Raw genomic sequence first — 14,555 nt, 5'->3', positions numbered from 1 at the left:
AAATACAATTTTGGTTTAACGTCTTCATTGAGTAATGCCATATTTTGTAAAATACTCTTATTTACTTTGTGGCCAAGAGTTAGACGAGAAGATGTAGCGGACTGTTTCTTGGCTGTGTGCAGTGACTTCCTGGAGTCCTGTCGTCACTGCAATCTTAACAGGCAACTAGTGGAGACTCCAGGAAGTCACTGTGACCAGCCAAGAAATAGTCTGGTACATAAACCTGCCGTAAAACCACAACTTGTTTTTACATAAACAAGCTTCCAGTGTTTATGCTCAGCTAAGCTAACCATCTCCTGGCTGTGTCTTCATATTTAATGAACAGACATGAGAGTGGTATCAATCTCCTCATCTAACTCTTCATAAGAAAGTGAATAATTGTGTTTTCCAAAGAGTTCCTTTAAAGTGGATCATTTATTTCAAAACTTTGAAGCCTTTTTAATACTTTTTAAAGCATGTGCAGATATAGCTTGTCCACGGTGGATGAACTGTTTCTAATATCACTCAGTCACATTTCTCATTCCACACATGCATGTAAAAAGCACTCATGCAGAGTACAAAGAATAAAACTTAATGCACACATCTTTGGGCCATACATAGTGGTGAGTGAATGTGAGTGAATGAAATTGCACAAGTGTTGAAGCTCTTCAGAGGAGCAGATGAGCACTAGCAGATGTGCAATCTGTAAAGAGTGCAGTTATACTGTAGCACGTTCTTGGCAGGACCCTTTCAAAATGTATTTTAACTTTATTTAAACGTCGTTTATTTCTAATTATAGACAGCCATGTAAACATACTATACAACAAGCCTTAGAAAAGCTTGAGTCTTTCCACTGTCCATGAGCTGATGTATCTACAATAAATGCCTTTGATCATAAGCATCTATTCTCACATCTGCTTTTAAACTTGCATTCTTTCCTCTCTGACCTTGGACATCCTCCTTCATGTTCGTAACACTGGCCATCCGTAAGAGTAGTTAATCCGTGAACTGCATTGTTTGGAAGCCCCTAAGACACTTTGCAGATACATCTGTGTTCTGTTAAAGTGATTGGTCATTTCTCAGATAAAGCAGCTGGACAGTTCCAGGGGGAAGACCCCTGCCATGTTATCTGAGGCGTGGGAGGAGAGAAGGGGGGGACCTGGAGGAGGAGAAGGAGAGATCCCAGCAACGTGTGAAAACTCCCAGACACAAACCATAACAGAGGGACAGCCTGGTTACCAGGAGGCAGAAGTGGGATGGGAGGGGAACCAAGTCAAAGGGGACCCATATTTGTAAAGGGACATGAGAGACCTCTGTACCCAAGTGTCGCATGGTTGTGGCAGTCTTTAAATCCACTACTGTATATCACAACTGTTTTTCTTCAGGAAGGGACAAAGGTTAACAGTTGAGGGTTTAGTGGGATATGCTGTGAGGGGTTTCCAGGTGTGTGTACAGCTTCACAGAATCAGTTATAATAATAAAGTAAGACAGCACCCGCACACTATCTAAAATCAGTTGGGCTCTACAGCTTCCATGTGGCGGTAGCCCAGAGCCATGGAACAAACTCCTGGAAGAAAATATTCATACAAATTTAGCCCCTTAGTGCTCACTGAAATATTAACTGTTCAAAGCCGCTCTCTGATGGCAGAGATCACCATGTGGCCATGTGTGCGCTTTACAGCAGATGTTTAATGGATTCAGGTGAAGCATTCAAAATGAGCGTGACTGTAATTTCAAGTGCCTGTCACAATGTGTTATGCCTTGCGTGACTATAGAATTACAGCCCAATGAGATGCATAGTGAGCTAAAGGATATCACAGCACAACTAACACAGCACATTTCGGAACATGGAGTGCTCAGATTTTTATCTCAATCAGATGATAATTTAGTGTTAAGATCCACAAGCCAAGCAACCAGTAACTTGTTTTATCTTGTCCAATTAGACTATTATGTATCAGTATTATTAGAGGAGAAGTGATGAGCTGGAAGTCATTGCAAAACTTGCATTAAACACAATGTGACTGACAGCAATTGTGATACACAGAGGCTGCAGACTGTCTTCAGACAGACACACCTCTCAAACACTGCACTTAAATGTTGTGCCACTGTCTAGGCACAGTGGGTACATGCAAAAGAGTTTTAAAAATGTCTTAATCAGGAGACTGACCTCACCCGGTTGGCACAGATGCTTAGATTAGAAAGACGACCTTTGCCCTTGCCCATTGTTGCCACGGTTCCTCAGCCTCCCCTGCCCATGCTTTGAACAGGGAGGAGGCAGGCGGGGCTCAGTGAGTGGGGAAGAGGAGGAGGAGGGGATTCGGAGAGCGAACACGGATGCATAACCGCAACAGGTGGTGTTGATTTAAGGGAGTTCTGCCTTTCCATGTGCTGGAGCTGAACCCAATACATGACAAAGGCAGATCAAAGTGTGTTTCACTGTGGTGCGCGAAAATCCTTGTCAAACCATTCTGCTTCCTCCCATGTGCACTGTTCCTCTCTCTCGCTCCATATTTTCCCTCTGCTCTCTCTGTAAAAAAATGCTCACAGATGCTCGGCGGCAACAGTAAGAACACAAACTGTCATTTCCTTTAACTGCTCATTGTAGACTTATTAGCATAGGGCTTACCACTGTTTCTGCTAATAGTTTCTCTGTCACACTCCCTTGGTGCACTTGAGAGCCCTCAGAGTGCAAAGAGGGCAGATGTAAAATGAAGAGAATGTCATGGAGGATTGTGATTCCACCCATGGGGGTAAAACACGATATTCTACAAATGAGGTTACACACTAGAGCTTGTGAGCGCACACAAATATATACAAACTCTCAAAGGGCACTGCAATGTAGTATTTGGCTGCATGCCAAATCTCATCTCCCTGAGGCTCTCATACAATCCACACCATGTCAGTTTCAATTGCCAACTGCCAAGTGCAAGCACACACATACACTCTGACATATAAAGACATACACACATCAGTAAAAACACAGTGCTCCGTACTCACATAGAGTCCTGTGTGCCTGTCTCCAAAGAAGGGGAAAGCAACAGAGATCTCCACGAGCCTTGAGCCTCCGTCGTCCTGAGCGATGGTCTGGGAGTCCCCCTTGTCCTGGCCAAAGGGGTAGAAGTCCTCCAGGGGCACAGCGGGTTCCACCCCAGGCAGCAGGTCCAGGGACAGCAGGGTGCAGAAGAAGCAGGGCAGCAGGGCTCTCAGCACCAACACCATGGCCTCAGCCACCCAGGGATGGAGCTGACAGCAGGCACCAGCGGAGGGGAGGGAGGAGCACACACACCTGAGGCAACAAGAGCAGAGCAGAACAGGACAAGAGCGTACGTTCCTCCTCTCAACCACAGCAGTCTAAATCCTCCCCTGACTGCTCTCTGCTGGCTCTGCCTCTTTCTCTCCTCACTTGTCCTTTAGGAGTGAACTGGGCTTCTTGTGTGAGACAGGGGAATACTGTAGATTCCTTGCATTCTGCTTGCTGCTGGGTACTGCATGCAGCTACACCCCGTCTCACTGAAATGAAACGAGGGAAGGAATGAAAGAGGGGGAGCAGCGTGATTCAGCTGAGATGTTTTTTTTTTTTTTTTTTTTGAACAATCCAGCGATTTGGTCCCTGATGGTCAGCTTAGAAATATCCTCAATAAAAGCTCTATTCTGCCTGCCAAAGGAGTTCTTTCAGTTTTGGCCCCACCTCCCCCACAGGGATTCACTACCTTGCATAATTAGCTCCTTCCAGCCAATAGCTGAGAAGAGGCTGGTAACTGGATAACCACTGGGCGGATCTATCATAATCAAAGGGCTGCTTTAAAGCAACTCTGACAAGATTTTCCCCTTTCAGTGAAACTCCTACTATGTACAGTTAAGGCATGCAAGGTAACACAGTGAGAAGACATGCATGTGCACTGTTGTGAAAATGCAACAGTCAGTTTGGAGCTGAACTGAAAGAGAGAGTGAAAAGGAGTTACTGGATTTAAGATACTCACACAGTAGAGGCAGATAGAGGTAGATGGAAACACACAAACACATGGAGAACACAGCATATTTGTGGTCACTAATCAGCAAAGAGAAGACCACATATTAGCTAAAGATTTAAGGGTTGTGAAGGATTACAGGAGGATCGCCAGTAAAACTCTCAAGGAATGATGATCCCCACAGACCTTGGAGTCTGCAGCGATCTCTGAAAGAAAACACTGAAGACAGCACTGGCAACAGAGAGCGAAGGTCATTCTCTCACCCACAACACTAAATCCACAAAGGCTTTTAATGGTGCGAACCAAACGCCAGAACTCACATGCCATGAAAGGGCAGTGCTGTCCTCTGCAAAGTTCACAGAAAAACTTTTTCCATAACAAAGTTGTGTGGCCAGTAGAATAAACATCATCATCAAAGCTCAACATCTTTTGTAAAACAAAATTGTATAATTGTGCTCTGATACACCCAGTTTATTCAAAACAATCACAACTTTTGCACACACTTTTGATTCAGTCAACCACATAATAAAATAAATGAGTTAAACTATAGAATCTTTGACATGACACTAATAAATCACAGCACCAGGAAAATCTGCAAACAATTACTGTAAATATTTGGAAATTATTCTCATTAGGACACAAAAAACAGTGATTATGACATATAAAATTTGTACATGATTAATATGACAAATGAGTACATGAACAATCATTAGAGAATAAAGCACCTACTAAGGAAACTTTTCATCACGTTGTTTCCTAAAAAAATGACCCAGCATAAACAGACTCAGAAACGCCAAGTGTAGCGAGCCAGAGGAAATCCTTAAAACAATTTGGCACATCCAGTCCGCTCATAAACAAAACACTCATTGTTTGTTGTTGTTGAGTTTTCCTGCAGATTAATGTAATCCGGTGTGCACATGTGCATGGGTGGGAGCAAACGCCTCAGGAGTGTGTTTGTGCATGTGGACATAGCTTGTAACATAATGTTGTTGGGAAGCAGCCATGAGGAACCCAGAGGTGCAACACACGTCACTGCAGGGTCTCACACCCTACACACCAGGTTGTAGCATCTGACTGAAATAAGCCTGTCTTCTTTTTGTCTCCTGATCTAGCTGCTCTTTCAGAGTCAGCAACTATGAAAAACAAAGAAATAGAAAAAAATAGAAAGTAAGTAACCAAACACAAAAAGAGACAAAAACCTGTTGTACAAAAGAAAGGTCTTCCCAACAAACAAATCCACACTGGAACTAAAATACCTGTTCTTCCAGGCATTTGACTCTCTGGCGATGGGCCTTCTCTCTGGTCTCTAAGGCCCGTTCTGCTTGGAGCTGACTGTCTCTTAGACGATCTGTCTCCAAATCCAGCTCCTGGTGATGGCGGGCTGTCACCTCCAGGAGGCGCTGTGCATGAGAGTGCTCCAACTGGGAGATCTGGGCCTGAAGACATTTCACATGAGTTTATATGATTGAAAATTGAGGGTAACAAGGGTCAGGATTCTGTTGTCTTAACATGTGTTTGAGCAGAAGAGGGGCTCTTTGACCCTGGGGTTACTGAGATCATGACCCATGGGGCTAAGAGGGATTCTTAGTTCTCTAAATTGAAATCACATTGTAACAGTAGCAGCTTCCCTTTGAGAATTATGACTGATATGCTACTGCAGTTCAAATGCAACTTTAAATGCTTCTAAAGAGTGCAGGATATCTGGCTTTTCATGCAAGCAGTTCCTTTAATAAAGTTAGAGAGGGTTCCAGATTCCTACAAAAAGCATTTTAACATTCTTAAAGGACCAGTGTCTAGGATTTAGTGGCATCCACTAGTGGAAAGACCACTGAAAATCTATATTCAAGTAAAAGTACTGTTACATTACTGACATGTTAGTAAACAACAAGTAAAACTACTGGTGTTGAAAAAAAACAATACCTGTGTAAAAAGTCTTCTGCTCAAAAACTATTCAGAGTTACTTTTTAACCATTGATGTTTAAAGCATTATCAATAGCAGGCACTCAATCAAAACGGGTGTCTGTTTTTCCAAATCTTGAGTCTAAATTATTCCCAGCTCTGCGCTGTTCTGGCCAGTGGTCACGGTCACCTCTCCAAACCTGTGCCTGCTACAGCTTTTTTTCATCCATATCCAGTTATTTATTGGTCTGATTGTGATCAGATAACCTTATTGACTACAAAAATGCAGATGTAAGGTTTGTATATTAATTCAAGTCGTGAATTATGATGTTAAAAGTATCTAACTAGATTACACAGTGCAATGCATACTTCAGTTTGAGTAAAATTAGAGACTTCAAAAAATACTCATAAAAGCATATCCCCCCCCCAAAAAAAATGAATTACATGAATTTGAGTCGCTGTAATTCATTTGCTTCTCAAAAATGAATATTTTTGGTCCTCTATGACAGTAAACTGAATATCTTTTGGTTGTGGACAAAGCAAGACATCACCTTTGGCTTTGGGAAACAATGATCGACATTTTTCACAATTTTCTGTCATTTTATAAACCAAACAACTAATTAAACAACAATTAATCAAAAAAATAATCTTCAGATTAATCACTGATGAAAATAATAGTTAGTAGTTGCAGCCATATACTTATGAATATTATATTCAATTTCTGCCATATTCTGCCAGTAAGTCCCCATAAATCTTATGCAATGGACATTTAAATGTAAATATGCGTTAGAGTAAAATTTTAATTCATGCCTTATTTATTTGAACTTGAAAGATGTAATATATGAATTAAATATATGTAAATAAAAGATAAAAACATACTTCTGTGAAAATTTCTCAAAGGCCCGACCGTGTAGTAAAATTCAGCTAAATGTCTTTATAATATCTGATGTAAAGCTGTTTGCCGTTCGACCTTTGCCCCGTCCCTGGCTAAAATCCAGCAGCTGCTGACCTGCACAGCCTGCACCTCATCCTGCTTTTCAGCCAGCCCCTGCTTCAGGCCGCAGACAGTCTGCTCCAACTGCTCTTTCTCTCTGGCTGCAGACACTGCCTCCTCCTCCCACCTCAGCCTCTCCATCTCCACCTGACAACGACACGAGGGTGACATAATGTGAACGACTTTACCATGATTGTTCTGCACTCGTGTGCCTTCCTGTAATGCGTGTAGCAGAAGCCAAGCACAGATCAGGCTCCCGATTCTTACAGTCCACCTACATGTTTCCATCACTTCGAGACTGCTTTGCACAATGTGTGACAAAGGAGGACTCAAACAAACAATATTATGCAAATGACAAACTATAGCATAATGAAACAGCAAATTACTCACATCATCTCTTCCTGCATGGATTAATGTGACTGCACATTTATGTGCCTTAATGCTTCGGCAACTACACGTCTTCACTTGGTCCAGGATGTGGCAGCAAGGCTCCTGACCAGCACTAAACGCATATTACTTCAGCGCTGGCTTCTATATGTACAAGGACTTCCAGCAGTTTTAGAATTGACTTTAAGACGCTTTTAATTACATTTTAAAGCCCTTTGTGGTTTGGCTCCCTTACATATTTCAAATATTATACCTCATATTCAGCACCAAGACTTCAGGTCCCCTGACCAAAAGCTGTTTAATGTTCTGGGGTCCAACAAAAGGGGGGATCATGCCTTTACTGGTCTAGCTGTGACATTATGAAGCTGCTTCTCATCAATTAGTGCTACTTTACTATTGTTTCTTCTTTCACTTACACTTATATTGTTTTTACATTATATGACTATTGGATCAACTTTTTCATCTGTTGCTGCTCTGCCCCTCAAAGTACCATTAAACCACTGCAGTTATAATTGAGATTTTTATTATTAGTTATCGTAATTTATGGTAATCCATGTGTATTTGTAACTGTGATTTGATTTTGAAGTTCCTTCGAGACAAGACAGATTTAGTTGAACTTCTTCTAAAAATAATGGATAAAGGAATAGTTTGATATTTTGGAAAATACAGTAAGCTGGCCTCATAGTTTCCTGTCTACATGCTAAGCGAACCAGCTGCTGGCAATAAATTCATATTTACAATACAGACATTTTTGGGAAGAAAGAGAATAAACTCATTTTCCAAAATGTCAAACTATCCCTAAAGGTATTCCTATAGGTCAGCTCACCTTCTCCAGTGTCCTTCTGAGTGCTGACTTGTCTTTACCAAGACGTGTCAGTATCCTCTCCACCTCTGCTCTCTCACTCTGTAACTTTTGCAGAGAGCTCTGAAGGGTGGTGACCTTGTCCTGGAGTTCCTCCTTCTCTTGCTGCAGCTGCTGGGAGCTCTCCTGGGCCTGCAATTCAGCTTCCTGCTGTTGCTTCAGGCTCTGGGACACAGTTTATCATCCACACATCAAAATAGTGTCTCAACCCATGTGCTTTTGTTTGCATTTTAAAGGAACAATTTGGATTTTTTTGAAGTGGGACTGTACAAGGTTCTTAATCATAGCATGCCCCAGTTAGGAATAGCAGCAGGAAACTAAGCAATGTAATGCTGTGGACAGGGCCAGCATTAAAACTTATTGTGGGCATCTAAAAAAGGCTCACCAAAAATCAATATCAATTTAAGTGTATGCTATAATGAGAATATTTTCACTCCTACCTTGACATCAAGAGAGCCTTTTCCAATGGCAAACCACTTTAAACATGCCAATTATCACTCTCTCTAAACCACCCAGACACCTTTGGCAAAAACAGTGATTTTACCTCCCAGAACACGAGAATTGCTGGTCTACTGCTGCCTTGATTATTTAGTTAGTCTGTCTTATTGTGTGACTTTAGTAACACCTTTTAAAACACCAAAGTCACACACACTAACACAGGCAAACTGACTAATCAAAGCAGCAGTAGAAGAGCAACTCTTGTGTTTTGCGAGGTAAAATTACTTTGTTTGCCAAGGGACTATGGTTGGCAGACAGCAATATTTCACTTCTATTACAGTTTTTTCCTTATATTGACTTTTTTAGATGGCTAGAATGCATTTGACTGCCCATAGTCGTACATTGCTTAACTTCCTACATCAGTACTCCTGCTACTTCCCCAAACTAGGGGTGCGTCGATCACCATCTTATGCAGATAATACAGTGATTATGGATAAGTACCTCATACAACTTCACATTAAAAAATTCAACAAACCCTTTAATCTCAGTGGGACTCACCTCCTTCAGTGTCCTGTTATGTTTCTCTAGTTCAGAATCTTTGAGCTCTAAGTCTTCTTGGGCTCTTTGAAGGTTCTGGTTCTGCTCTGTTAATTTGTGGTTCAGCCTCTTACTCTCTGAAAGGGCATCTCGTGTTTTATCCAGACGCTCCTATGGACACACATGTTGATATACACTATACAAAACATGATTTTGCACTTAGGCTGACCCTGTATTCCTCACCTTCCTTTATATTCTATCTCCTTACAGTTCTTGAAAATTGCAGGCAAGAGTCAGAGTTTTTCTCTCCCCTTTTACTGCCATGACCTGACAACTTTTGAGCAAATCAAGAGATTTATACCAAGCATGTCATGTTTTTGTTTGCTCAGTATCTTTAAAGTGCAGTCCCAAACTGAGACCGGAAAGCTCTCCTGAGAAGCTCTTGGAGAATTAATGAGCTTGCCTGAGCATTTTATTGCTCAGTCTTTGAGGTCCTTCAGGAAAACCACAGCAGCAAATGTAAATAAAAAATGCAGAGTGGAGCTGAGACGGTCACATTGCTTCAGTGTAAATGGAAGCATGGCTATTCATCTTATTTTGAAGTTTCAATCAAACATCTTTATGTTGAGAGGAGAAAAGAGTACAGAATTTATTTTATGTTACAGGTGGGAAGTACAAATACTTTCAGTTCAGATATTTGGACTTTACGGGAGTTTTTTTTTCTGACAACTTCTTAGTTTACCTACACCTACCTTTTAGTTTTTCCCTACATTTTAACACAAATATCTGTACTTTTTACTCCTTACATTTTCAAAAAAGTGTCATTACTTTAGCTTTAATGCATTTGAGGGGAAATATTGTTTTTTTTTTGTATGTCATTACACACTGCCTTCCTAAAATCACAACTGATTAAAACCTAAATGGATGGGATTCCTTGGTGTATTCCTCCATCACAAATGAGACAGACAGCTTCAGAGGGCTATTATTTACTTGTGTACTTTGAGTACATTTAAGAGCATGTAATTTTTTACTTGAGTAAAGAAACTGAATCAGTACTTCTTTTACCAGAATCTTTTGCCACACAAGTATCTGTACCTCTACTTAAGATTGTGTGTACTTCTGTCTCCTCTGTACAGAAATGAGGAAATGTTTTACCTAAAATTTATTTCTGTCTCTAACTTGTTCCCTTACAGCATTTATCTTGTTAAATTATCTTGCATTGAGGATGATGAGGTGATACACTGTACCTGCAGCAGCCTTCGGTCCTGCTCACTGGCAGTGAGAGCCCTCTGCAGCTGTGTGATCTGCTCCTGCAGGGCTCCACTGCTGGTCCTGTTGTCACTGAGGGTGTTTGACAGTTTGTGGATCTGTTCTCTCAGCTGGCTCTCATGCTGCTCAGCTCGAGCCAGTGACATGGTCAACCTCTCCTCGCTGACCCTCAGCACTGCACACCGGTCCTCACTCTCACCCAGCTTCCTCCTCAGCTCTGTCTGTCTCTCCTGCAGTGCCCCTGCTTCTGCATCCAGCTCTGCTGCCCTCAGCTGGGCCCTCTGTAGCTCACCTTCAAGGGTGCGCTGGGAGAGCTCCAGGCGGCTTGCCCTGTTCTCTGCTGCTTCAAGAGACTCCCTCAGCTTCCGTTGTTCTACATTTGCACGAGATTCTAAGCTCTGCAGGAGCTCCAACTTGTCCTGTAAAGTAATTGTCATAAAAGTTGTCAACAAAGATGTTGTAGGCTGCTTTAGTTAAATCTTTATCTCTTTGTCTTTAACATACTTGCAGTGCCCTGGACTCAGCTTCAGCAGCTTGCAGACTAATTTTCAATTGAGCTACCTCCACTTCAAGGTTTCTTTTCTCCTTCTCTGTATGACGAACTGCTTCTTCCTGCAGAGAAAGGGACCTATGTGCCTCGTGCAATCGGTCTGCCAGCTCTCTTTTTCCTGTAAGAATATATCAAATATGCTGTATGCCTAAACAGAATTAATAACTGATATTTACTGTGTTTGTAGGATTCACCTACCATGCTCTGATTGCTTCAAGGACTTCTGTAGATGTACCAGTTCAGTGGCTGACTTGTCCTGGCTTCCTTGGAGCTCTGTCACCTGTTGACTTAGACTCACTAACTGAGCCCTGGCTTCATCCTGAAAGAAGAGGACTTGCTTATGAGATAAAAAAAAAAAGTGCTAGATATTAAACACTAAAAATGTAATAAGTGAATTCAACTGAAGATTGCTGAACTGGTTGATCTGGTTATATGAAAAGCAAGACCAACTTTAGGCCAACAGTCCCACTCACTCAGAGTTTGACGTTTGTGTGCTTGAGCCTTTATTGTATTAAGTTATGAAAACATTCAAATATACCCTGTCCCTTTGTGTATCCCCGAGTTGCTGCTGAAATTCCCGTAGGGCTGTGTGCACTGAGTCCACATCCAGCTCTTCACCTTCACCACGAGAGAAGGTCAACACAGATGTGTCTGTCACACTCTCACCTCCTAATCAGAGAACATTAAATCATCTGCTTGTAGTAGTTTCATTGTACCTGAGTATAATGATACAAAAGAGAATTTATTTATTCATTATAACAAAACATGGTATTACGATGTATAACTGTACCTTTAACCTGCAGGTGGTTTCTCCAAGGAGAGGGAGAGCGTCTACGGGACCCAGGTGTGCCTGAAAGCCTTAAATGGCCAACAGTGTGGCGCACAGCTGAATATAACCCTGACAACTTGAGCTCTACGTCCCTGCGTTTGGCATCGACCAGGCCCAGTTGCTCTTCCAGGCCCTGGATTTTGCTTTCAGCCAGACCAACTTGCACAGAGAGTTCCTTCACCTGGATCCTGGTGTCTTCTAGAGCCTCCCCCAGCTGGGCAGTGGTTTCTCTGTGCCTCTGGTCACACTGCTGCTGATAAGCCTCTTTTTCTTGAAGCAGCTCTTTTTTCTGCTGCTCCGCTGTCTCCAGTTCCACCACACGGTGCTGCAGACCTGTAACCTGGACACAAGACAAACCTAATTTTTTCTAGCCTAGTCATAAATGTATTTATTATATACTGAATATTATGTCATAAGTAGTATAAACACACAATCACAACTGGGGCGATTTTAGAGGATTTAAAATCTTTTAGAATTCGAAGACACAAATAGACACAGTTGTCAACTCACACCTTCAATGGTCTGTCAGCTGTCAACATTTAGCCAGTTACTTTTGATTGTAGTTTTTTTGTACATGTAAGAATATAGATGTAACCAGACTGGGAAGGCCCAGTTCAAGTAGACTACAGATATACAGTCTGCTATCCTTGGTTTGCATTATAAATCTGCTAATTAAATTCCCTCGCTTAAATTTTTTAGTGGTGGGCTTTCTTAACAAAGTTGGGTTTAGGTAAAAGCATGCCATAACTGCCAAAATATGCATAACGGGTTGAACATAATTCAAAGTATACCCGTGAAAAACATTGATTAATAACAACAATACACCCTGATTTCTGAGGAAACATGGCCTGAGCATTAACACATGATTGTTGAAGACTTAACTGTGGAAATAAGAGGGACATGGTTTCTGTAAAGGGTTAATGTGCTTTGGACAAGCTTGTCAAGTTCACTGATACTGTTTCTGAAAATATCATCTAAACTGTATCATAAAGGTTAACAAGTAAAAGAATCGTGGCTGAAGCATAAACTGAACAACAATATACTCCAGAATTGTAACCCTTCTTTATCCCTTTAAAGCAGAGCTTCAGGGCTGAGATGCTTGATATGTAGATATGTAGGTCACATGATGTTTCAAAGACTGGTGATTTACTTTGGAAAAATATACATTAAACAGGCTTAAAATATATCATAATAATGAGGAATCCATCTCAAGTTGTCTTCAAGCTCTTGGAAATAGAATACAAAAGTATGCCATACATTTGCTTGACTAGCTGCTGCGGTCATGAGAATTTGCAGACCCTAAAAATGGGGTTATGGAACAGAAGAGGTAAAAAAAAGAAGTAATAATTTACACTGTTAATCACTGTTTTGTTTTTTTTTTAACTTCTGTAGCAATAAAATAGAGTTTCTTTAATAAACGTATATATTCACAAAAACATTTTCAGTAAAACTCAAGACAACCCATCACTTTAGAATATTCAGTGTGCTATGGTTCATGTTCTCTGTCTCTGCGTGAGTATTCACGCAGGCATTCTTCAAGTATGTATGCAAAAGTGGAATGTTTGCTCTAGCATGTTGTTAACAGACTACTTCCCGGAGGCTTTGTACCTCATTCAGTGCTGCTTCTCTGCCAGCCTCACACTCCAGTATTCTCTGCTTGAGCGTGAAAGCCTCGCGACGTGCCTCCTCCTCCTTTTGCTCCTCCTGACATACCCGGGCCTGCAGCTCTTGCAGCTCCTGTTTCTGCCGGCTGTTCTCACCTTCGAGGACCTTTACCTGCTCATTTTAACATAGCACATAGTACTTGAAGGAAATCCTTTATTTGAAATAAATCAGATGGAAAAAAGTTACCTGAATAATCCCTCACCTGTCTGCGCAGCTCCTGCAGCTCTCTGCGTGCCTGCAGGCGAGACTTCTCCAGCTCTCTCATACTGCTCCGTAGACTGGTTGCCTCCTGGTGCATTGAGTTCTTACATTCCTCTAAGATGGCCACTTTCTGCTCTCTCTCCTCCACAGATCGTCTTAAGCTGGTCAAGATATGTTCAAAGTTAACGAGACAGAAAACATGAAGACTTAATTTGCAGGAAATCTGTAGTTCCATTTGACAGCTGTACCTGCTGTTGTCACTCTCTGCTCTCTTGATGAATGCTCTTAGCTCCTGGTTAGAGGTTTGGATGGCCTCTTTCTCTCTGGTCTCATCACCCAACAGCCTTCTCAGGTCCAGGGCCTCTTTTCGTTGCTTGTCTCGATCCTCAGCACACTCCTGAAGCTCTCTGTGTGCCTCAATGATCTCCCTTTGCAGTTTAATAAGTCCATCCTCTGCCTCCTGCAGCTGCCAACGAAGGCCCTCTAACTTCATGACCAGATTATGGAAAATGAAAGGCACGACAAGTCAATGAGGGTAAATTAGGAGGTCTTATGGATAACTTGTTAACCTCTTATTCATGAGATAAACACATTAGAATAATAGATACCACCTAGAAATACTAAGTTTTTTCCATGTCCCTGGTTTTGTGATTGGTTGTCAACCCAATCCACAAGTTATTTGGTGATATAAATTCCAAGTGGATAACAACCATAGTTTATTGAAGAGTTAATAGGAACTTATAAAAGAAAAATAAGCCTTAAACTGCTTTTAAGACCTGTCTGTTTTCAATATAAATTCTTCAATATAAATACTGCACACACACAAGTCTTTATATTCTCAAAATTCACTTTTTACTTTTTTTTTTTTACAAACTGTTTAACACTGTTACCTACAGAACACCAAAGGCTGAAATGTGTGTATAATCATCAAAATTTAAAAATCCTTCAACATATTTAAGTCCATACATACATACAAT

The 14,555-nt window shown here is 41.4% G+C and overlaps 2 protein-coding genes across 2 annotated transcripts in view; both read right to left on the bottom strand.

The window, feature by feature from the left end:
- sned1 (sushi, nidogen and EGF-like domains 1) overlaps window positions 1-3,919 on the bottom strand; it is a 34,511-nt gene extending 30,592 nt beyond the window's left edge. Inside the window, exon 1 of the mRNA XM_084722549.1 lies at window positions 2,977-3,919. Coding sequence (XP_084578675.1) covers window positions 2,977-3,198 — 222 coding nt within the window. The 5' untranslated portion in view covers window positions 3,199-3,919. The remainder of the gene's footprint in view (window positions 1-2,976) is intronic.
- Window positions 3,920-4,397: 478 nt separating this feature from the next.
- Window positions 4,398-14,555, bottom strand: part of crocc2 (ciliary rootlet coiled-coil, rootletin family member 2) — a 37,115-nt gene continuing 26,957 nt past the window's right edge. The window contains exons 24-36 of the mRNA XM_084722550.1: window positions 13,827-14,065; window positions 13,580-13,739; window positions 13,321-13,488; window positions 11,674-12,052; window positions 11,422-11,552; window positions 11,082-11,202; window positions 10,838-11,001; window positions 10,312-10,752; window positions 9,086-9,235; window positions 8,054-8,254; window positions 6,856-6,987; window positions 5,204-5,383; window positions 4,398-5,080 (exon numbers count right to left, since the gene is read on the bottom strand). Coding sequence (XP_084578676.1) covers window positions 4,997-5,080; window positions 5,204-5,383; window positions 6,856-6,987; window positions 8,054-8,254; window positions 9,086-9,235; window positions 10,312-10,752; window positions 10,838-11,001; window positions 11,082-11,202; window positions 11,422-11,552; window positions 11,674-12,052; window positions 13,321-13,488; window positions 13,580-13,739; window positions 13,827-14,065 — 2,550 coding nt within the window. The 3' untranslated portion in view covers window positions 4,398-4,996. The remainder of the gene's footprint in view (window positions 5,081-5,203; window positions 5,384-6,855; window positions 6,988-8,053; window positions 8,255-9,085; window positions 9,236-10,311; window positions 10,753-10,837; window positions 11,002-11,081; window positions 11,203-11,421; window positions 11,553-11,673; window positions 12,053-13,320; window positions 13,489-13,579; window positions 13,740-13,826; window positions 14,066-14,555) is intronic.

This window comes from Lutjanus erythropterus, chromosome 7 (genome assembly GCF_056507025.1).
Source record: "Lutjanus erythropterus isolate fLutEry1 chromosome 7, fLutEry1.hap2, whole genome shotgun sequence".
NCBI lineage: Eukaryota > Metazoa > Chordata > Actinopteri > Lutjaniformes > Lutjanidae > Lutjanus > Lutjanus erythropterus.
The sequence above is the reverse complement of the archived record's forward strand: the minus strand, read 5'-3'. Positions and strand labels throughout refer to the sequence as shown.